This window comes from Patagioenas fasciata, chromosome 2 (assembly GCF_037038585.1).
Source record: "Patagioenas fasciata isolate bPatFas1 chromosome 2, bPatFas1.hap1, whole genome shotgun sequence".
Taxonomy (NCBI): domain Eukaryota; kingdom Metazoa; phylum Chordata; class Aves; order Columbiformes; family Columbidae; genus Patagioenas; species Patagioenas fasciata.
This window is the reverse complement of record NC_092521.1, coordinates 24,394,814-24,420,056: the sequence shown is the minus strand read 5'-3', so window position 1 is coordinate 24,420,056 and position 25,243 is coordinate 24,394,814. Positions and strand designations below refer to the sequence as shown.

General features: G+C 39.3%; 1 protein-coding gene across 3 annotated transcripts in view; it reads right to left on the bottom strand.

Annotated features, from left to right (window-relative positions):
* Positions 1-25,243, bottom strand: part of STK3 (serine/threonine kinase 3) — a 143,135-nt gene that overhangs the window by 54,668 nt on the left and 63,224 nt on the right. For all 3 annotated transcript variants that reach the window (XM_071803915.1, XM_071803916.1, XM_065830627.2), the window contains exons 7-9: positions 22,091-22,228; positions 20,743-20,868; positions 4,905-5,097 (exon numbers count right to left, since the gene is read on the bottom strand). In XM_071803915.1, the coding sequence (XP_071660016.1) occupies positions 4,905-5,097; positions 20,743-20,868; positions 22,091-22,228 (457 nt within the window). The remainder of the gene's footprint in view (positions 1-4,904; positions 5,098-20,742; positions 20,869-22,090; positions 22,229-25,243) is intronic.

Sequence of the window (25,243 nt, the reverse complement as noted above, 5' to 3'; positions counted from 1 at the left end):
TCAACTTTTAGCCTTCCTTGGACTATCACCTCTATGACAAAGGCTACAACAGCTTATACAGTGACCTACTGTGTGGGAAGTTGCCACAGCCGCCTCCTTCAGCCATGTTTTCAGCAGAAATTGTGACTCTATTTTATGAGCGGGTGAATTCTACTGCTAATACATGCTTACTAGCAACCACCCCAGAGAATGAGAGGTCAGTCTACCTGGTTGCTGAATCACAATGAAACATCAGCAGAAACTATTATAGATCACCAGTTCCTCGGGCTGGAGCAGCTGGGAGTCCACCAAGGGATCTACCTAGGAAATGTTTGACTTCAGAGAGCTGTGTAACAAAGTGGTTACTGAGTTCACCATTTTCACATCACAGTAACTTATTGCACCCACGTCTTCATTCAAATTCAGGGCTCATTCGGTGTTTTGTTTTATAATACACCTGCTTATCAGAAATAATTGCAAGTGGCATTTAAATGGAAAATGCACATATTTTTCAATCAGTCTTCACAGACTTTTTGAAGGACTACAAACTCAAAGGCTTTTCAATGAGGAAAAGAGTTTCCTGTACAAAACATTGCTTTGCTTCCTGGTTTAATAACTTTTGTTCCATTTTTCCACCTTCTGGACACGAAAAAAAATACTCAGCGACAGTACTACAATAAATCCATTAGTTCGTTCCAGCTGAGTTATGCTTTATTTCTGCTTTCAGCAAAACAAAGAAAATCCATGTTAAGCCAGCATTTTGCAAGAGCTCTTGGAGCAGAACTGCCAACATGATGTTTTTCTTTGAAAAAAATCCCCATTTGTAAAAGATACTACTATTAGTGGCACAAATGAACAACTATTACCAACCACAGGAGAGGGCTGAAGGACTGGAATAGCCTTGGAAACACTTACAATCTCTCTATGTATACGTACACGAGTAAAGTACTAGTACACCTGCATATGGCATCAAGCAAATCATCTTTACATGGGCACAAAAAATGCTTGAACAAAACTACATCCATGAAATATCAGTCTGTGTTACAGAACCAGTGAAACTTGCCCATAATTAAGTTTCCTTGATGAATTCCTATACCACCTGGGTTACAGGTTGTTATAAAACACATATAAATAGCTTTTGCTTTTCAGTTGAAAAAAAACAGAAATATATAAGTCCTGTGGCTAAGAGCTACCCAAGCAGCCACCTCCTATTACAGAGGAGACTTACGGTATGGCACAACCTCTTCAACTGGACAGACTGAAATCACTAAAAAAAATAATTAAAAAATAAATAAAATCAACTCATGAATTCTCCTCTCAAAATGTAGGTTCTACAGCACCATGCCTGTCCTGCTGTAATCAAGGATCCCATAACACAATAACAGAAGAAAGTTCAGCCACCAAGTGCTGGAACCAAACCTGTCATTTGCCAACTGAATGATGAAAACATAGCTTGCCATCAGACCACCTCCAGTTTGCTGTCTTTCCTTCACTGGAGTCACAGGTCTCAAGACAGTCATCTACAGGAAAGGAGGGAGGAAGGAAGCCTGCTGTCCCAAAGATTTTGTTCTTCTGGTTAATAAAAAGGAAGAATGTTTAAGAATTATACTGACTAAATCTTACACATTTCTTGTTGTATAGGGCAAAAAGTAATAAACCAAATCCTCGCCACTTTTCTGCATTCTGTTTGCAAAATACCACTTCATTAATTCACTGTCCTTTTCTTTTTATATATGCATTACAAATCGCAAGCTATCTAGAAGCTTCACTGAAGTCTGAAGCAATACTTAGAAATCCAGAATAAGTCCAGATAGGAAGAAGAAGCAACTTGTTTGCCAGCCCAAAGGAAATATACATTCAACATAGGAAAAAAAAAAAGGAGGGGGGGCAGGACAGGGGGGAGGGGATGGCAGGGAAGTGTGGACACCACACGTTCATGAAAAGGAGAAAGAACTATCAGGAGTAGTCCTGGTAAACCAGAGCGTCCCACCGCTAAACCTTGCCGAAACACCCCAAGGAGAATGTGGCAAAGCTGGTCTGAATACTGGTCTCTGAACTGAGATATGAAAAGGCTTCTACGTGAAAATAAGTACAATCCAAGCAGCTGAACAAAAGTTGTACTACCTTCCATCAATCCCACTCTTTCTTCCATTCCATATTAAACCTTCTTAAGTTAAGCTCTGTCCTCCCACCCCTTCACATTCCACATTTTCTTCCCTCCTAGGTACATACCACACGGTCTCTGTTCAGACCATGCACAGGCATACTAAGCAAGAAGGCATAAATGTTGTTTATTGCTAGGCTGTATATTGTATGTTGGGGTAGGATGACAGGCCTCTTTTTGTTCCAAATCCCAATTTTATCTGGGCACAATTCCCTATTTGTGAAAAAAATATGGTTTTAGTTATTTTCTGTCATAGCTCCCAGAGGCCTCTAAGCACGGGCACTTATAAATAAAAACTTATTATTGTTTCTTATTTTGTCCTTGAGCAGTGAAACAAAAGGCAGAAGGAAACAAAATGTGAAACTAAACACTAGAGCAACTGAAAAAAAAATTGTCATAAATATCTTGTGTGTCTAGGAAGTAAACTAAATCCCTCTTTCCTAGTAACTAAGTTTATTTCTCCAAGCTTCTTGCTTGTAATGTTCTATTATTCAGAAGTATCAAAGAGGACTTTTAAGCTACCTGTTTTGATTTATTTTAATCAAATCACACAAACATTTAGAAAATCCCCACCTCGCCTATGAAGGTACATTGGAAAAAGCAACGGATCTCCAAAATCTTGTGTCTTTGTCAAGCACAAAGAAACAAAAATCTGTGTCTGCCTCTCAGGGAGAGCAAGGGTTTGTATTTTTCTCACCTTCCTGGTGACATTTATTTAGGACACCTGCTATTGCTCTTTTTTCAGTGAATAGCACATGAATCACAGAACCAGAGGAGGACCAGCTACAGCAGACAGATTTATATTTATTTTCAGCTGAGAGATGTGGAGGTCCCATTCTTTCATCATTTCTAGTTTCTAATCAATAGGTGTCTAATGAAAAATACAAGAAAGTTTGGCGAGCAAGTGCTGGAATCAAACCTGTTGCTTGCCAGCTGCAGATGAAACCATCACCTGCCATCAGGCCACCTCCAGTTTGCTGCCTTTACCTTCACTGGAGTTACAGGTGTCAAGACAGCCACCTATGCGGGGAGGGAGTAGAAGGAAACCTGCTGTCCCAAAGATTATATATTCTTGTTTGACAAGAAGAAAGAATGGTTTTAAGAATTATACTGACTAAATACCAAGGTGTAGAAAGCTAATTCCAACTACAGATTGTCACTGGAATCAACTAAAAATGGAAAATAAGGGTACTTTTATAAACAATGTCTCCAGCAACACAGCAGACAAATAGGACACATATAAGAGACTGCAGTGCAAACCTAATGACTTTTCTGATCTATTTGGCATATCAGCAGGTATTTCCTCTCAGCACTTATTAAGGCCACACAAAACCCCACTTCATAGTACTTCCACCCTAAGAATTACTTTATTATCCTTTACTCCAAATTTGCCTGTAATATCTTTTTTTCTTTCTGCATCAGTCATCTTTTCCTTAACTTGTTGAAATAGATGAGTTTGATATCGCTTGTACTAACCCTGCATTAGCCTCCCAGTTTAATAGGCAAATATTCTGTTTCAGCATGAAAACAAATTAAAGCATATACTGAGTGTTTCCATGAGGTGAATCATCCTGCTTAAACTAATCACTAATCAACAGGTGTTTACTGTCTTATAGCTGAGAACACTAGGAAAAAAACCCAACAACAAAACCACACACACAAAACCACAAGAAAACCCACAACAACAAAATCTCTCCTTCCTTCCAAGTTGCTGTACATTAAACCACAAATAAAACATATTCCTGCTTTGCGCCTCCGGCTAATTTTGCACAAATTACATCAGGTGTATATGTGCAAACACAAATGCTACTTTATGTTTGCTATAAAGCATTTAACAAAGTTATTTATTTGGCACTGTTTTCCACTCTTGAGACATTAGATTTATTTATTACCTCCCCCTGCCCCCAACAATTGCCTGGAGTTAAACATTACATTGTGCCTCATGAAATCAGGCACTTACAGCTTGAGTTTGATTCATCTATTGATGCTGCCCATTCAAGCAAATAATTCTATTAAATTCAGTGGGCCTTGTTCTGCAGTAGATTTCAGCTAAATAATGAGCACATCAATATGTAGGTACATAAGTTAACTATCTAAAAAGTAGGTATTTATGCATATTTCAGTGTAACTTACAATTTTATACTTTAAAGCATTTGCAAGGGTTTTTTTCTCTTTGTTACATACTCCCTCACATGCTGCTGAAGTCAATTTGGACATTTTACTTAGGTTTTAGCAATCTTTTGGTCATTGCCCTAAATCAGTTATATTTCAACACATGTTAAAACAATAACACTTGGTTATAAAATAAAAATCCACTAATTGATCACGAATTACAAAACAAATTTGCACCAAGATGTGTACTGATTGCTGAACCCATGGAAACTCATGATGAGCTCCCAGAACCACTGGCATTGAAGCAGCAGCTTCCCACATAATCACATCACTTCAGTTTAGCTCCAAGGAACCGGTCCAAATGTATGTGAGACAGGAGGCAAAAGGAAAAGACAGGCAGTAGAAGGGAGAATTCACAAAGGGCTAATTTTGGAGTCCTCCAGCAAAGCACCAAACCCAAGCTTCTGCTTTGAATCTCCCACAATAGTCAACTTTTTCTCCACAAACTATAGAAAGCACTTAAGAGACACAAATACCCCCTCCTCCTGTTTAAACCACAGAACTTGACACTTAAAAGCCACTGATGATACCACATTCTCATGCAGTATGAGAAAACATGCTACATTATTAGAAGAAATTAACAACATACTTTTCATGGTCCCATCTTCCTCTTCATCATCGTCACTATTTATTACCATGGTCCCCAAGTCTGATTCCAACATAGTACTGTTGTGTTCAATCATTGTCTGAGCACCTTCACTCATCGTGCTTGTGGCCCTCATGGTACCAGCACTCTCCGAACTGGTTTTCACCATGGTGTGAGAGTCCAGCTCATCTTCATCCTATGAAGAAACATTCATCAGAATGCAGATGATCACTAAAAATAAATAATTAAAAAAACCCACAAAAAAAAAACAACTAAGAAGCAATCATTTAGATGCTTATTCATTAGTTTTTTATATTCACATGACCCATTTGTACTGCTAGAATTCCAGGTTTAAAACTTTAAAAGAAATTACAAAAAACAAATGTTCCATATAAAGGAAAACCAAAACCTTTCTTCTTTCTCAGAGACTGACAGATGCACACTTTACAACAGCAGCCAGTTTTGACTATCTTGGTGATTTTCACAACCCCTTATATCTCCTTGGGTTCCAAAATCAGTACCACAATTTACAGAAAGTGATTTGGTTGGTTTGCAATGGACTATCGCTGAGGATTTGTGCTGATCATCCTTAACTATATTTCATGCGCAGCATCTTACACCACACACAGCACCGAGACAACAGACACTCATTCAATTTAGGAATTAAACAATCCCCCAAAATAGTTTCGGAAGTCCACCTCAGGAAAAAAAACAAACAAACAAACAAACAAAAAACCAAACTTGGTTTATTTCAAGCATTTAGTTCACTTTAAAAACCTCTGTAACAAGAGTGAACAAAATAACTTGTTGATACTATGTAGAAAAATATCTGTAGAGTACATACATAACTACTATGTGGGTAGGGCAGCTAATATCAGGAGATGCAATAGTATCTTGAATCAGTGACAATAATGGGCCAGGAATATGAAACAGGGAACTAATGACAATTCAGTTAATGAATTATAAAATTCATATGGAATACCAGTATTTGAAAACATTAATGAGACATCCCACTCCTTTCAAAAGGCTGATTTACATTATAAGTACAACATCACAGCATTTCAGGAATAATGTGATAGACTATACATATTTTCTACGAGTAGATTCTATTCTGTACTGATCTCGTTCCTTTCCTGTTGCTCCCTGACACAGCAGACCATTTGCCTCTAGCACAGACATCAGCACATAACCCAGCTACATTGCCCGAGTGCCTGTTTCTCTAAGGGTGGGTTTCAGTAGATACTGAAAACTGCAGGGAGTAGCGATGCCAGTACACCAGCTCCTGACAATTGTTCCTTTATGTCTCAACCAAGAGACATAAAAATTGATATAATTTTGATTCAGAGGGTCTGGCTAACAGTATAACAGACTGAAACGAGGATACAGATCTAATTCTGTGATTAGAATTTCAAATGTCAAAAAAAAAAAAATCATTCTTTTCTGGATTGTAAAAATATTCAAGTCCTTCATTTGTGTTCCTTCTGGGTTTTTTAGTTGCATTCTAAAACACTGCATTAGAACACTGCCCTTTAAAAAACTATGATAGCCCCAAAGATACAGACAGTTTACAGCTACAGCACTGGAGGACCGTGAGAATATTTTAGTACTGCTCCTCCTGGTGGCAACTTGAGTTTTCTTGACTTCCTCCTCCCGCAACATTCTTGCTAACCCCAGTGGTTTTTACATTTTCCCTTCATAACAAGGGTATCAGAAAGTTAAGTCCAGAGTGTATTTCTGCATGGCATTTTAGAAGTGCCAAAACAATTAAGATATTATTTCCAAATGCTTCTTCCAGTATTGCAATACAGCACAAAACTGACTCACAAAGTACTGCTATTTCTTCTGTTAAACACTATAAATGCAGCATCTCTAACATACAGGCAGGTCAATCTCTGAGCTTAAGGCACAGTTACATTTGATCTACAGAATTGCTTGACTAATATTAATATCCACTTGCAGTGCGTATGGTCCTAAACTTTCTAAAACTAAAATCAGAAATGAAACAAACATTTTCCTGAGGCTCTAAAGTTTTACTTTAGAAGTTAGTGGGGAAAAAAAAGAGTCATGGCTCACAGTAGGAACAAGAAAGAAATAGAGTCCTAAACGATCATTTTCAGATCTTCTGCTTCATTAAAAACATTGATAAGTTATTTCTTCAGTCAAATCAAGTATCTGGATTTACACCAAAGAACGGCATTTCATTTTCCAGTCTAAGAGTCTCAAAAGCTGTCATCTTACTCTTGTCTCTCAGGAAAGAGAACAGTTATTTTTTAGTAGCTGGAAGATGAAGGATCACAAAAGCCCACCTTGGTACTAACAGAACGGTTGTCCCAAAAGGGAAGTACATGGCAATTTGATAAATAGTGTTTTCCCTAGATCAGGAATGATGGACTGAGAGAGAGCAACATAAAATTTTTTCAGGGTCTGGGCATGCCCCAAAATAATTAATTGTGTGGGTTAAGCCAGATTGCCTGTAGAACTATCATTCTAGTATTTATCGCATATGAGATTTAGCTAATACAGTAGTAACTATACTAACTCTGAAAAACTAACTTCATAAAAATATCCAGTGGATCAACTTATGTAAGTGCACATTTACACAAGAGATCAAAGTGATTCCTTGATACAAATTCTGGTTCATGCTTTACAGTTCGTAATGATGCAGAATTTCTGATCTGTCGTTAAAAGTAAACTCACTGATTAAATAAAAACAAACACAATCTCAATTTTAACCAGGAAAAAAAAATATAAGATGTTAAAGCTGAAGTGTCATGTTCTCCTCCTGTTTATGAAAACAGACCCAAGAATCAAGCAATGAAACCGGCTGACTCTGGAACTAAACTCTCTGGTGTTCTCTTGTGTGCAAGTAATAAGCGCCAAACTTTATTTGACGGAGGTTTCTGATTGACCAGTAGAGAGCAACAGAAAGAACACACGAGCAAGAGCACCATTATCTCTTGAAGCGCTACAGAAAATACAATGAACTACAGAAACTCTGAACAACTTTACAGTCTAAAGTAAGTACAATATTTGCAATACCCTGCAATCCTACCAGACCGTTTGGATCTCCTTGTTTACCAAAACAGCAAGTCAGAAGATTAACAAAACCAACTCTTAAAAGCATGACAATGCAGTCATAGAGATTCGATGATCAGGGACAGAAAATTCAAAAAGGCTTCAGTGGAAACAACACGCACGACTTCACAATAAGCTTGTAACATAAAAGATCTCATCATCAAACTAGAACTTTTCTCAGAAAAAACGATCTTGCACATCATGCCCAAGTCAATATCATGATAGAAATAAATGAGCTGAAGTGATAGAGACTAATGGATTTTTCTGTTGTATTTGTAACATTCATAGGGGAAAAGATGGGATGAAGGCTGATAAAGAAAAACCTAAATAAGACAAGCAAATACGGCAGCTTGCCTTCAAAAATCTCCAGCTCTGGTTTGTGCATATGAGAAGAACACTAGAGGGCACCAGAGACAGCCAACTAGGCTGCAAAACATGAAAGGGAGATTTACACACTGGCAAAATTTAGTATCCTGTAAAATTATTTCATGTACTATTAACACCTCATCATCACCTTTGAAAAACGTGGCTGTAGTCACAGCTATCTTTTTGTAAAAGCACTGTAGTAGTTACATAAACACATACTATAGTTTGGTCAAGAACAAGGATTTTGTAAAAATTCCTCACATACACAAAACCCAGCTCCAAACCCAGAGTATGCTTAATACTGAGAACACCTTTAAGTTTGGACCCATTAGCAAAACAGGTCAAGACTAAGCTTTCAGCACACTCAAGTCCCATCACATTCAACAGACATATGTCACAAAACAGCGTTTAAGCTTGTTTTCTACCTTCTTCTAACTGATATACCTCGTAACAACAACTTGCCACTTACAATTACCTCCCTATGTTTACTCTACCTGTCATGAGTTTCTGGCTCTAAATTGCTGTGATTTTTAACAATATGCTCTTAAAATGCTGTTTATGCCCCTTGGGCTGCTATATTTCACTCGACAAAGTAATCTTTACATATTTCTAGGACACTTAGTGGGCTACAATCAAATTTAATTAGCACATATGTCAAGTGTTCTTCAGTTTAAAGGAAAAACACTATGAAAAAAAAAGTTTTACCTTTGTCTTGCAAAGTTCCATATATTTATATACACAGATACATAGATGTATCATTTACATACAAATACATGAAAGACATATGAAAGTACATATAAAATCCTTGAGAAAAATACAGCCCAATGTAACTTATTTAAATACAGAATAACTCAAATGACTCAGTAGTTCCTTTAAAATAACTATATAAATATTGTAAAAATAAAAATTAATAATTATAGCAATTATTTCTTCAGGTCTCAAAAGATGCCAGCTTCTCATAATTAACATACGATTAACCAAATAAACTTTTATATGAACGAATATAATAAGCCTACATATAAAAATAATTGATTATTGATGGTTGGCTAAGTTGTTGGTAGTTGTCAACCGCTAAGTGTCTAAGAAAAAACAAAGGTGGAGTACTGAAGCAGAAATTCCTTATCTGAATATTCTAAAATGATTAAGTATTCCTCACATAAGATAGACATTAAAATGTAAAAGAAAACATACAGGAAAAGCTTCTTGTTAGTTCATTCCTTTAAAGATCCACAGAAATAAATATTTAGACATGTTTCCTGCGAGCTGCCAGGCAACGAGTTACTTTACATTCCCATAATACAGCTGCCCAGACTCAGCATCCAATTCACACACAAGAGGAGAGATCGGTCATGTTTAGTAATGCCTAAACTAACTTTTAAACTTTGATATTGGGATTAACCTTCTGTAGAATACACCACTCGCAATTTTTGCTTAATTAAAAAAATCTGTACAATTACCTCAGCAGCTATCAAAACATGTCAGTGTGTCAGAAGGCATTCTCATCACGCGAGCAGCTCTCATAACAGGCGTAAAATCGATTCAGAGCGCACTATCTGTAATATTATAATATTGCTCTGGAAGGATGCAGACATGAAGACTGTATTCAGCCTGACCATTTATTTACAGCTGCATAATAGAAAGGTTTTCACACCAAAAAAATATTTACATTAAAATTGACAACTTCCCATACTATAAGATGTTCACAGAAAGTGGTAAAAATGAAAAATAATCAATTTTAGGGATGCGACCCTTGCTTGAAGGGAAACAATCTGAATCGATCCTGTAAATACAGCACATAATTGTGAAGTCTTTGCATCTGATTACTTCTCCAAACCACGTACTCACCTCCACTGCACTTTCGGTTACATATCCTGAGTGCCCATTACAAGACATATGTCTTTAAGAAGGAATTCAAGCTATAAAAACTAATTCAAATGTAACTGTTAGGGTTAAATCTGGTTTCCTAACAAAAGGAACATCATGGTTAGAACATTTTGCACCTTTCTCCTTGATGGGTCCCAAAACACGTACTAGTCAGTAATGAACACAACTGCTCACACTTTACATGGGAAATTCTTGGGGGTTTGGAAGAATAAATTCAAGCCCCTGACAGGTTAACTCAAACCATTCTTTTTCAATTCAATTCACTGTCCATGAGAGACCTTTAACATCGATAGACTCCACTTAACACATCAACATTTGTTCTTGTTTCCCGCTGTTATTAAACACGCATTTCTCCAGGTCTGAGTCTGCCTTTGCACTTCTACATTGACGACTTCACAGCAATATCACTGGGGAAAATGCACTTCTAGGGTACTGTTTTCCAAAATTTTTGTGCAAGGTGGCTATTACTTTCCAACTGAACAGTGTCTCACATTCTACATACAACATGAAAATAATTATAGATATTAAAATATGAAGAAATACAGGCTGCTACTGCTACACACGCTAACACAGGGACTGTCATTACCTCATTCTAGAGCTGCTGCCATCATTGCATCCTGGATTAGCAAAACCTTTGTTATCACTTGAACTGCATGTTCGTGTAGTCACACAGACTACACACAAGCAGCCTTGTATTTCTTCAGAGTTCTGTGGAAACTGGTACATAAGGAGGGATGTGCAATGGTTATTTACCTTTATACTTGAATGCTGGACTGCTGACTTCATCCACAACCGTATACCAAAGTGGCACTCATAGTATCTGTTTCCCTTTCCAGAAGGGAAAGAATAAATACTCAGAAGTGTAAAAAGAACTGGTTTATTGTTTTTCTGGCAGCTCCCCAGACAGGTGGCCCTCAGGACAACTGGCCTCTGGAGGTGGTTGACAGAGACAGGAAGGCAAATAGTCTCGTTGTATTCCACGAAGAAATAGTGACTTACTGAGCCATCTGGATCCTCAAAAGTGTATGGGACCAGACGGGATCCATCCTAGGGTGATGAGGGAGCTAGCGGAAGAGCTCGCCAAGCCGCTCTCCATCATCTTCCAACAGTCCTGGCTCACTGGGGAGGTCCCATACGATTGGAAATTGGCGAATATTACCCCAATCCACAAAAAGGGCTGCAAAGCTGACCCTGGCAACTACAGCCCTGTCAGCCTGACCTCGGTGCCTGGTAGGGTTATGGAACAGATCATCCTGAATGCAATAACACAGCACCTTCAGGATGGACAAGGGATCAGACCCAGCCAGCATGGGTTTAGGAGGGGCAGGTCCTGTCTGACCAACCTGATCTCCTTTTATGATCAGGTGACCCACCTGGTGGATGAGGAGAAAGCTGTAGACTTGGTCTATCTAGACTTCAGCAAAGCCTTTGACACTGTCTCCCATAATATACTCCTGCAAAAGCTGGTAGCCCATGGCTTGGGCAAGTGCACTCTCTGCTGAGTTAAGAACTGGCTGGAGGTCTGGGCCCAGAGAGTGCTGGTGAATGGGGCTGCATCTAGCTGGCGGCCAGTCACTAGTGTTGTCCCCCAGGGGTCAGTGTTGGGTCCACTCCTGTTTAACATCTTTATTGATGATTTAGATGAGGGGATTGAGACCATCATCAGCAAATTTGCTGATGACACCAAGCTGGGAGGGAGTGTCAACCTGCTGGAAGGCAGGAGGGCTCTGCAGAGGGATCTGGATAGACTGGAAAAATGAGCTGATTCCAAGGGGATGAAGTTCAACAAGGCCAAGTGCCGGGTCCTGCACTTTGGCCACAACAACCCCCTGCAGCGCTACAGGCTGGGGACAGAGTGGCTGGAGAGCAGCCAGGCAGAAAGGGACCTGGGGGTACTAACCGACAGGAAGCTCAATATGAGCCAACAGTGTGCCCAGGTGGCCAAGAAGGCCAATGGTATTCTGTCCTGTATCAAAAAGAGCGTGGTCAGCAGGATGAGGGAAGTGATCCTTCCCCTGTACTCTGCATTGGTGAGGCCACACCTGGAGTATTGTGTTCAGTTCTGGGCCCCTCAGTTCAGGAAAGATATTGAAGTGCTGGAGCGAGTCCAGAGAAGAGCAACAAGACTGGTGAAGGGACTTGAACACAAGATCTATGGGGAGAGGGTGAGGGAGCTGGGGCTGTTTAGTCTGGAGAAGAGGAGGCTTAGAGGTGACCTCATCACTCTATGTAACTACCTGAAGGGAAGTTATAGCCAGGTGGGGATTGGTCTCTTCTCCCAGGCAGTTAGCAATAGGACAAGGGCGCATGGGCTTAAACTCTGCCAGGTGAAATTTAGGCTGGATATTAGAAAGAAATTCTTTACAGAGAGAGTGATCAGGCATTGGAATGACCTGCCCAGGGAGGTGGTGGACTCACCATCCCTGGAGGTTTTTAAACTGAGACTGGACATGGCACTTAGTGCCATGATCTAGTAAATGGACTGGAGTTGGACCAAGGGTTGGACTCGATGATCTCTGAGGTCTTTTCCAACCCAGTCAATTCTGTGATTCTGTGAAATTCCAAATTAAATGAAAGATGTTATCTTAGAGCTTATTTGGTAATGAAGTATTATTTCAAATCAAAGTGTGGGCTTTCGGGAGCTTTGTTGTTGGGATTTCTCAGAATGACAAACACACGTTCTAATGCTTTAACTTTATTCTTCTGGTTTTTATCCTCCTTTCCTTTAATAACCTGTGGGTCTATTGATCAATATTTGTCTAGCTTGCTTTAAAAACTAAAATCTGTGCCGTCCAGAATTTTACTTAATTGAGGCCTTAATTACAACTACGTGTTGCTCAGGACTCTTCCAGCATGCATATATGAATAACATGTATTCAGGAAAAATAGTACACAAAACTTCTCTGATTAAATAAAACAATTCAACAGTTTGTCCTGCCTTTTCCTAGTTTGGTTGGTTTTCTGCTTTTAACTGATCAGAATCCTTAGTGACAGCAACTGGATAAGATGCTGGTATAATTTCTCAAATGAATCTGGAATTTCTTACAATGATGTTCTGCACTGAAATTCAGTTGCAAGACATGGAAGTCTGTATTACAACCGAACGATCATTAAAACCAGTTTGTAACAAGATCAGTTTGGCATCACAAGAGCTCTTCAAAGGTTTCTACCAAACATGGAGTTTTGACAAACTGTATTTGTCAAGAAGAAGATCCCTCCTCCTCACCTCACCATCAGTATTCTTCATTTCTCTCACTCAAGGTTTATCAAGCAATACAAAATTATTAAAGCGATATATTTACTGATAGCAAAAATCATACTTACTACGAAATATCACATTTTAAAAAAAAAGTAAAAATCTCATCCTAATTGCAAACTTTGTAACAGATTATTTTTAGTCATAAACCCATATGAAAACTTATGGAATTATAACATCTGAACAGCATAAAAGAACACAGACAAAATATTCTTTAAAATAGGAACAAAATTCCCTTTTTACTTTTTCATAACAGTAAACTTTTGAAAAAGTTTAACTATTCGATAAAAACGTTACAGTAAAAAACACCCAGACGTCCTCTTGTCCATTACGAGTATTAAATATGTGGTGGCTTATAGTCTTCCTTCAATAAAGCTGATGGAGCTAAAGGGAAAAAAGCACAAAAGCCTCTCCAGAACGATCTCCAGGAGTAATGAAATTTAGCCATCCACGATCAAGACATAAAATATAAAATTTTAAATATATATTTATAGAATTATAAATATAAAATATTAAATTATTTATAATTATATAAATAATATATACATGATACATAAAATTATCACACTGAAAAGCACCACTTCCCACTTTGCCAGCAGCACCAGCTAGTACTTCCCTTTTGTTTGCTCTATTTACAAGCAGCATATCTTCTCATCTTTGCACATGGTCTTTTCTCTACATTTGGAACTTCCCTCAAGCTCAAAGAGATTTATTCCTTCCCCCTGCTGAAGTTTCAAGAATGACGCAAACTATTTTTTAAAAAAATATCCATTTTCTCTGCCATGAGCTGGCTGTTGCTGGAGAACTACAGTTAACCTCTCCATCACCCTACCATGGTATTGTAAACACATCCTCCAAATTACTTCAAATGCACACATAGGTCTGTAGCAAATATAAGACACTGTGACTTACCTTAGGCCACAATGAATTTGACTACAGACTATTTGCATAACCAAGTCTACTCCTGGACCTCTCTCACAGCAAACAAAACAGACATAAGATTGTAAGGATTAACCTTTATGTGTTTTAAAAAAAAAAAAACCCAGATACAATAACCTGTTAGAGTTAGAACGTGTAGTTCAAGTAGTTACCACCCCTTAAGATATGCAGTATCCACCCACTCGAACTCTTGTCGCATGCTCTGAAATATTAAGGAAGAGTTTGCATTAACCTCTTTTGTGCTTTGTATTCAGCCTACCTTCAGTGTCACTTTAAGTCCATTCTTCACAAAGTTTACTTTGCATTAAAATAGACCCAGAGGCAGCCAGCTTATCTTGCTGAGGAAGCAAACTACTTAGTTCAAAAATACAACTGCAAAGGTTTATTTAATTACGCCCAAATGCAATATATTATGCACTTGATATCCAGGATTCACCTCTCTTAATGTCCCCTGCAAACATCATTTGGTATTATTTATTCATTTTAGTTCATCAATTATAGCCTGTAAGTCAGAATCACCATAGAAAACTAAAAAAGAGTATAAGACATCAAATTACGAAGGATGAGAAAGAACTATTTCTAAAAGAACTTCAATAATTAACTCCAAGGACACTATACAGGGCTTACCCTAACAAACACACTCTTATTTTCAAAAAGTCCATATTGCTAAAGTTTTTAGCCAGACTTTCATCCCTCTTGCCTATTTGTCATCTCCAAGTCTTATCTAGTGATCCCTCCACTTGAGGTGATACAACTACAAAGGTTCATTTTCCAGCTTCTCCCCATCTGTCTTTCATTATGCTGAAGACACACTCTTTATTTTTCTACTACCTTTCTTTTCTGAGCCAACTAGTCTCATTCACAAGCCCCCTTTCATGGCCTCCTCTATCACTTCATTCTGTATCAAGAAGTCAGCTCTGTATTAAATCTGCCTCTTCTATTATTCACCTATTAAGTTTTCAAACCCCTTTATTCTTTTATCAGCTCCTACTACTGGCAGGGCTGCCTCCAGCCCTCTGCAAGACTATCATTACTGCCCTTTAAAACTCTTCTACATCAGGATCCTGAAAAAAACAAACTGAGCAAGGTATGCTAATGCTGAGCTTCCCACGCTGACTAATCTTCTATCTCCTCTGCCTGTACCTCTCTGTCACACACTCTGACCTTCTGCCTTATATTTAAGAGCAATTTCTTTCAAGCAGAAGCTGACTTCTGCTTCTTGGTTTGTTGATGCTCACACCTCTGCGCTGCCAGTTCCATGATGCATAGAGGGCACCCTTTGAACATCCAGCCCAGCATCACAGCCAGGGAGAATGGCAGGAAGCACCAGGGGAGGTGCAAGGTAGACTCCTGGGGTTTTGGAGTCAGGGATATAGAGGATCTGAGGCCCACTACACTCCAACAGAAAAGGAGACATTGGCAGCTTATGAAAGGGTTCAAGCTGCTTTGGAAGTGGTTGGTACTGAAGCACAGCTTCTCCTGGAACCTCAACTGCCAACGCGGGGCTCAATGTTCAAAGAGAGGGTCCCCTCTACACATCGTACGAGTGACGCTATACCGAGTAAGTGGGGTGCACTGATCACAGAGCAAGCTCCAATAGGAAACCCCAGTTGCCCTGGGATTCTGGAAGTGATCATGGACTAGCCAGAAGGCAAAGATTTTGGAATATCACCAGAGGAGGAGGTGACACGTGCTGAAGAGGCCACACTTTATAACTGCCAGAAAATGAGAAGCAATATGCCCCATTCACTGATGGGTCCTGTCACATAGTGGAAAAGCATCAGAGGAAGAAAGCTGCTGTATGGAGTCCTGTGTGACAAGTCACAGAAATTGCTGAATAAGAAGGTGAATTAAGACAGTTTGCAGAGGTGAAAGCCATCCAGCTGGCTTTAGACATTGCTGAACAAGAGAAGTGGCCAGTGCTCTACTTCTATAGTAACTCGTGGATGCTGGCAAATGCCCTGGGTGTAGGTGGCTACAGCAACAGAAGAAGAGTACCTGGCAGTGCAGAGGCAAACCCACCTGGGCTGCCCCACTGTGGCAAGATATTCCTGCCCAGCTAGAGAAGACGGTTGTAAAAGTACATCATGTAGATACTCACATATCCAAGAGCTGGTCCACTGAAGAGCATCAAAACAAGCAGGTGGATCAGGTTGCTAAGATTTAAGTGGCTCAGGTGAATCTGGACTGGCAATTTAAGGGTGAATTATTTATAGCTCAGTGGGCCCATGACACTTCAGGCCATCAAGGAAGAGATGCAACATACAGATGGGCTCATGACTGAGGGCTGGACTTGACCATGGACACTACTGCACAGGTTATCCGTGAACGTAAAATATGCTGCAATCAAGCAAGTCAAGTAGTTAAAGCCTTTGTGCTATGGAGGGTGATGGCTGAACTATAAATATAGGGAAGCCTGGCAGATCAATTTTATCACACTCCCACAGACCTGCCAAGGCAAGCGCCATGAGCCTACAATGGTGGAATCAACCAGCAGATGGCTGGAAACAGGCGACATGCCCCATGCCACTGCCCAAAACACTATCTTAAGACTTGAGAAGCAAGTCCTATGGTGACATGGCACCCCAAAAAGAACTGATTCAGACAACAGGACTCATTTCTGAAACAACTTCATAGACACTTGGGCCAACTAGCATGACATTGAGTGGGCATATCACATCCCCTGTCACACACAAGCCTGCAGGAAAATCAAATGATACATTGGTCTGATAAAACTACACTGGTAGCAATGGGTGGTGGGACCTTCAAACATTGGTATACACGTTAAGTAAAAGCCACATAGCTGGTTAACTCTAGGGGATCTACCAATGGAGCTGGTCATGCCCTATCAAAACTTCGATGAAGGGGATAAAATCCCTATAGTGCACATGAAGAATGTATTAGCCCAGACAGTCTGGGTTAGTCTTGCCTCAGGCTAAGGTAAAACCCACCCATGGGATTGCTTTCATCCAAGGACCTGGGTGAACTTGGTGGGTGATGCAGAAGGATGGGGAAATCCAATGTGTACCTCAAGGGGATTTGACTTCAGGTGAGAATAGCCAATGAATTAAACTATATTATGTTAATTGCTATATAGCCCTGCCACTGGATGTCATCATTACTATAGTTGCTATATGTCCTAGCAATGGTATTACAATAAGAATCACCCAGATCGATGAAGAATGAACTTGATTAAAACAAAGCAAGTGCAGCAGTGGTGGAACCAAAACTGGCTTGAGCAGCTGGTGCCCAGCAACCTCCTCAAGATCAAGATCTTCAACCTGCAGACCATGGGCTTGGGTCATATCAGGCACACCAGCTGCAGGCTCTGGATGCAGCATGCAATCATTCAACACCACACACCATCTCTCCTCCCCCAAAAGACTGTTACGACAGACAAAGCCCAAAGTCACAGACTAAATGAATTCAACGGACATGTTAGTGTATAGGCCATCCCTCTAATGGAATGATATCTGTGTAAAAATACCCAAAGACAGGAAAAGTGGTGGTGAAATGTATTGGAAAGTGTAGGATTCTGGGCATGATGTAGACGGTATAGAATAAGTAGTGGATACAGTCCTGGTTTTAGCTGGGATAATTGTCTTCCAAGTAGCTAGTATAGTGCTGTGGTTTGAATTTAGTATGAGAATAACATTGATAATGTGCTGATGTTTTAGCTGTTGCTAAGTAGTGCTTATACTAAGTCAAGGACTTCTCAGCTCCCCATGCTCTGCTAGCAGGGCAGTACACAAGAAGCTGGGAGGGTGCACAGCCAGGACAGCTGACCCAAGCTGGCCAAAGTGATATTGCATACCATATGATGTCACATCCAGTATATAAATTGGGGGAAGTTGGCCAGGGGACTGGGATCGCTGCTAGGGGACAGGCTGGGCATCAGTCAACACATGGTGAGCAACTGTGCTGTGCATCACTTGTTTTGTATATTCTATTATCATTATTATTCTTCTTCTCTTCCTTTGCTGTCCTATTAAATTGCCTTTTCTCTCAGCCCATAAGTTAGCATTTCCATAGATTAACAGTATCCTGGGCTGCATTAGGAGTGTCACCAGCAGGTCAAGAAAGGTGATACCCTCTGCTGAGCACTGGTGAGGTCACACCTGGAGTACTGGGGTCCACTTCTGGGTTCCCCAGTAAAAGGGAGACATGTGCATACTGGAGACAGTAGTCCAATTAAGGGTCATAAAGATGATTAGGAGACTGGAACATCTCTCCTGTGAGGAGAGGCTGAGAGAGCTGGGACTGTTCAGCCTGGAGAAGAGAAAGCTCTGGGGAGACCTCATCAATGTGTACAAATATCTGAAGGGAAGATGCAAAGAAGACAGAGCCAGGCTCTTCTCAGCAGTACCTAGCAACAGGACCAGAGGCAGTGGGCACACACTGAAATACAGGAGGTTCCTTCTGAACATTAGAAAATACTTTTTTTACTGTGAGGGTGAACAAGCATCGGCACAAAGTGCCCAGGGAGGTTGTGGAGCTTCCCTCCTTGGAGACATTCAAAAGCTGCCTAGACACAGTCCTGAGCAATCAGCTCTGGGTGGCTGGACCAGATGACCTCCAGAGGTCACTTCCAACCTCAGCCATTCTCTGCTCTTCCAACCTCTGCTTTTTCAACCCCGCTAACCAAGGATACTTCTATTATTTTCAGATTTGAGGCACCGATCTTTTACACTTATTGACAAGCAGAGCCATTCTGTCTTTTTAACTCATAACCTGTTACCTGACTGTGCCACAAAAGTACATGGCAAAACTCCCACCTACTGCAGATTGCTGCCCCAATCCTGGATTTGAGGTTCCCTTATACTAAACACTGAATAACCTGTGGCAGGAGTGTGGGAAAGGGCAGTGTTATGTTCTGATTTTTGTACCCATGCAAGAAGCATGAGGAGTTGCTAATGCTTCTTCAGTTGAGGTAGACCCAATTTGAGTTGCACCCTTCCACCCCGTAGTGGGCAAGTGAAGGTAAACACCACATAATGAGCCAGCATGGATTGTTTCGTTCCTGCCTCATAATCTCACTCCCCATCTGAACCTCAGACTGAGTAATCAGATGTCATACCTAATTTTAGGTTAATGCAAAAGCCATCGACAATGCCCAAGTGTTTGAGGTCTGCAGTTCAGAAGGCAATAGCAGGGCAGAAAGCATGCTAGTAAAGGCTGCAGGGTTTTATGTCAGTAATAAATCAGCCTCTTTAGAGATCAACTATTCAATATATCAAATCACCAACATCAACTCTGCAAGTCACACATCTCCACATAGGTAACATTTCTTAATATAAAAAACAATAATCCCAACCTTCCCTGCCTGTTTAATTACTGACTAAGCAAATACAATCCAGAGTAAACCATCTTTATAAACACAAGCTAGCAATACTCTTAGAACAGAAAAACATCCAGCAAACAAATGACTATACCGTCCATTAGGATACAAAACACTCCACAGAATCACTTGAAAAGTATTCCTATAAAGAGATCATCACCTAACACACTGTAACACATAACAAGGATCCTACAATTTGGGATGGGGCAGACAGCATTACTGCACTGCTCTTTTCTGTTTGCTCGAAGCTGTAAGATTTCTGCTAACATTCCAGTCTCCTCCTTCTGTGTGTAATTCCTGAATGACCTTGCCTCTCATCGTTTCTGTAGCAATACACTTCTTTGAAGCACAAGACTGCTCTAAAATAAATCATGTAGGGATAGTAATAATGTCAGGAACACTGACTTATTCCTAACATTGCCAAACAATTCTAAATGCAACCTGTTTATCACATGACCTGCTTCTGTCCTCAAACATATGCTGATGTCATCATCTGAAGAATAAAATGCTGTCACATTTTCACTTTATAGGTGCAACCATATTGTAATCACTATTCACTGTGCTGCATAACTAACACTTTAAAAAAAAAAAAAGGTGGGGGCGCAAAAAAAGCTGAAAATTAAACCGTTTGTCTAAAAGCCCATATGTGAAAATGGAATCCCATCAGTTTGTGGTTTTGGTGGGTTTTCTTTTATTTTTATGTTAGTCTGAACAGCTGAAGTTGAGATGCTTTCTTTTCCCACCTCCTGGAAAACCTCTTTGCTGGGACACCTCGTGGAACAGTGCTGAAAACTGGCTCATATGGCATTACTCACAACAGCACTACTCATAATAAATAAGAGCAGAATACTCAGTCCTCATAGGCTAAAAACCAGGTAGAAGCCTGGTAAAGAAAAGTATTTGAACATAAGTACAGAAAGCAGAAGAAAAACAGTAACTTATCTATAAAGTACAGACAGTTATAGGAAAAAAAAGGGACAAACCGAATTTTCTTCCTCCTCTTCTAGTTCCCTCTGCTGTTCCTCATGTCGCTTTGCCTTTATCTCCATAGCTTCAGTGATCAGGTCCCTTAAAATTGAAACTGGCTTGGCATTCTTAATAAATGTGTGCTAGGGAAAAAAAAAAATATATATATAGCATCACTACAAAATAGCTACGCTTCAGATGTAATTACAAACATTATTGAACACCACAGATCTCAGTGAGAAATATTATTTTACATTACACAATAATTAAAATCTACACTAACAACACACAATATCTTTTAGGAGTTTCATATCTAAGATTTTACTTTAACTATTTTTAATAACAGTGAGCCTTGGGAAATGTAATCATGAAACAATTGGTTTATAGTTAAGGATATAATTGTCCAAAACATGCAGTAAGTAGTAAATAAATAGAGTGGTGATTGACATGGAAAAAACAAACTTTTTCAGACTTTCAGTTACAGAATTTAATTAATCTTAACAAACTGACAGCATAAATTAGTGGCTGTAAGAAAAGCAACTATGGCTGCCTACTTCAACAAACCTGTGCTTTATAAATCATAAAACATTTCTTGATGATGCTGAAACATTACTTTTAGCAGGAAGACTAATTTTTTAATTCAAGGCCATTTAAAACATCACTTCTTCCTTTAAGACAAAATATGCACGATACCATTTTGCTATCTAGTAAACACCTGCTGTTAGAAAAATTCTAATTTTTGCATCATTATATGCAAATACAATTTAGACGAAAGGTAACTCTAAGCAACTGTTGAATTTCTGCAGCGCTAGCAGCCTCAGGTCAGCGAGCTGGGAAAGCCCGTCACGGCTTCTCTGGGCTCCGTGGGGCCACATCACCAATCATGGCTTGAATTTACAAGCATCCAATAGGTACAACCTAGCCCAAGAACAAACTCCTTATACTGCCCACCTGCATCAGACCCTTCTAGGACACAGAGCAACCTGTTTGCTTAATTTCCCATGACCAGAAGGGCAGACTGAATGTACTCCATGGGTGGTCCAAACTGAGGGGTAACCTGGGCTCAAGTCCTTGACTTAACACTTGCCTAAAGACTGAGATCTATCAAGGGCCTCTAACCACAAAGCAAGGATCCAATTTTAATAGCAAGAACAAGCGCTAAGCTATATAACGAGCAATTAATTTTTAGAAGCGGTAAAGGAGACATAAAATCGGGGCATTTGTATTTGACAAAATGGAAAAGAAATGCAGCATGATAATAGTTAAAATGAGATTTGCCCTTTGAAATTTTTAAGACAGTTCTGGTTTGAGACCAGAGGAAAAAAGCCATAAAACTTGCATTTCCTCAGTAACTTAAATACTGACCTGTAGCAGCTGTGTTGCTGTAGCTCTTTGTTCAGGATTTTTCACTAAGCATTTCTTCACAAAATCTGTGAATTCATCTGACCAGAGCTCTGGTTTCCGGAAGGTTGGAGGGGGATTTGTAGGAATCATAAAAATAGCCTAGATAAAAATCAAACAACAATAGCAAGTTTAAACAAAACCCATCATCACAGCACTGAAGCCAAGTAAATAAATTGCTTTATCCACCTTTCTTATCAGGCCAAGAATCTGGAAGACAAATTATAAGCAAGCTAGGATTTCCACTCAGATTGAGATCCAGGAAGTAAATCCAGCTGCTACTAATGTATCTACTTCCCATTAGATTTTCTCCATTTAAACTGCACCTCGTTGAGCCCATCACTTGTTATTTTATTCGTTGCTGTTTATCAGTCTCGAGAGACGATTTTGCCCTTTTGAAAATTCTTAGTAGAAATGACAGCATTGGTCGTTTAAACAGACACACACGAAGTTGCTGTGAAAAGACAACTTCACCTATCCCTCACTTAGCTACATTTAGTTTTATAGAAGAAATGCTTAGTAAACGAGAATTACTATTTCCTTTTGCATTCATAGTTCTACAGATGTAGTTTTAAAACTCGCTTTTTCTAATAAGATTAAGAAATGTATGCTAAAATACCTAAGACAACACTACAAGATGACAAAAATAATCAAGTAACTCGTCCACGAGCAGTGAGAATTTACTCAGAAAGGCAGCGTTTTACCTAGAGAACAGAAATTTCACACTGTCAAGAACTGTATGTAGACAGATTTTTCAACAAGGAAAAAAAGATTCATCCTATATAGAGAAATATTTGTCCTACTGAAGGTAACACATACTGTGTCACTTTACAATATTTTTCCCCAGGTTTTCCTCTAATTACACATTTACACTTGGCGGGGGGGGGAAGCAGTACAACTCTGATAGACTACTGTAAAATAACTGGAAATTTTGAACTTCTGTATGTATTATCTCAAATGCATTCAGTATCATTGCTTAAGATTTACAATACAGCAACACACTATTCAGAACTGGCTCTACTGACAGCAATAATAAGCTATTGGTTTTGGTGAAACCATTTTCCGAAGCGAAAGGGAGTAAAAGTTTTTCATTTGTTTTTCTACAAGAATATGCAGAAATATATATTCAGAAAAGGCAAAAAAGAATGAAATGCGAGGTTACACAGACTGCTAGCATAGTAGAGGCTCCAGAAGCTTCAACCTGTGTTTGAAACATGGGCAGAAGGGAAAGGGAACTTCCTGAGATTGTATCCATAGCTTCTAAGAAGGCTGACTGGCCTTGAAACTTGGTTTAACTTGTTCAAACCCGCATTCAACAATACTCATATGCTGAAGAAAAGTGGAACCATGCAAAACAATGGAAAACCTGTTTACTATCATTTTAATGAAAAAAATATTTCAATACTGAATAGTTTGTTTGAATTCAAATACCCAAAGCATTCACAAAACTGAATTTATTATCTGCCTAACACAAGAATTACAAAAAGAGATCTAGGCATCTTGTTTCATAAAGATGTATGCCTTATATTTTCAGTGGGCAGCCATGCCAAACTGGTATATGAACTCAGATATGAAACGTGGCACTCTATTACTCTGCAATTGGCCTTACCTACTTTGCTTGTAATACAAGACTGTCAGTACAAGCAAAGTGCTTCTGGTGTAAAGCAGTGGCTAACATTGAGCTGTTCCTGTCCTTGACAGTAATGATCTCTTCTGAACTTTGAACTGATGACATTTAATCTTATCTTTAGCTGCTCTTAACAGCCAGCTCTGCAGTAGCTATTGAAAACACACAGCTGTAACAGAAGGCCAGTAACTGCTGTTTATGTGGTAACAAAACATATATCTCCTGTTTGATAATAAACATTGACCTGTCTCTCTGCAGGTACACAAAGCTTAGTTTTGGAGTCCTACTCAGTTCCAAAGTTCTGGGAAAAAATATTTGCCTTTGCCAATTATTTTCATCAACTACACAGCAGTTAAGAACCACAGCAAAGAAGTGACTTCTTTATAATTCACCAAGGACAATGAGAAGAAAGAGGGAATTCATGAATCATTCTTTTATGGCAGGCAATAAAAGTCACAAAAGGAGATATTCAAGAGCTAGAGTTAAGGTCCTAAATCCACATTTATGCTTTGTATGTTTGCTGAAAATATCTACTTCAGAAACATCTATATTTATTTAATGTAGCTTTCTAAAAATCTTAACGTGACATGAGCTGTGTTAGCTGAAAATTTTAGATGTACTTTCTAAATACAGTAAAACATATAGAAACTACTTATTCCAAATGTTTAGTCCAACTTGTTAATTATGCCATGCCCTTGCAAGCCTGTACCTCTCCTCCTCAGCTCTCGGCACTCCCGTTTATTAACTACCCACAAATGCCAGGTTTCCATTTCATCTTCCCTGTTTCCTCATTTTGGTTTACGTATTTCTCTGCATAAAAGTTACACTCCCTCTTTCTTTCCAAACACTCTGATTTAGTTTCCACCTAATCCTGTTTCCTTCCAAGGAGCCTGCAAGGCAATCACTGTAGAATTACAAAGCTAGTCCCAAATCTCCAGGAATAAAACCAAAATGTTCACCTGACAGGAATTTATTCTTCATTTTTGCTTCCATTTCTTATCAAATACATCTTTGACACCCTAGAAGAACTCTGTCCTATTTTTAAAACAGAACTAAGCTGTTTCAGTCACTCTGTTCCTCCAGTCCCTGTGTTCTCCCAAACTATTACTTCTAGTAATTTTTTGCTTCCACCCCACTTACCACTTTCTCCCAAGTTTCCCACAGCTATTGGTATGAGTTCAGGTCTCCCCGCAGGGCTAATGGCAATGCTCACACAGCCTTAGACAACTGTTGCTTAAAAGAAAAACCAAACCAACAGCATCAGCTAGCACTCAATGTAAGCTTCCAACCACCCAGTTCCCCTACATCTGAGACAGACTGGCAAGTCTTACTCAAATAACACATCAGATATACAGCAAAGGGGTTAGATCATATGACTGAGTCTTCAGTTTTAACCTTTTATTTTTTTTATTTATTTTTTTTTTTTTTAAAGAGAAAAAAAAATCACCTCTAAGCCGTGAAACATCAGAACTCAGGCCTGAGGGATCACA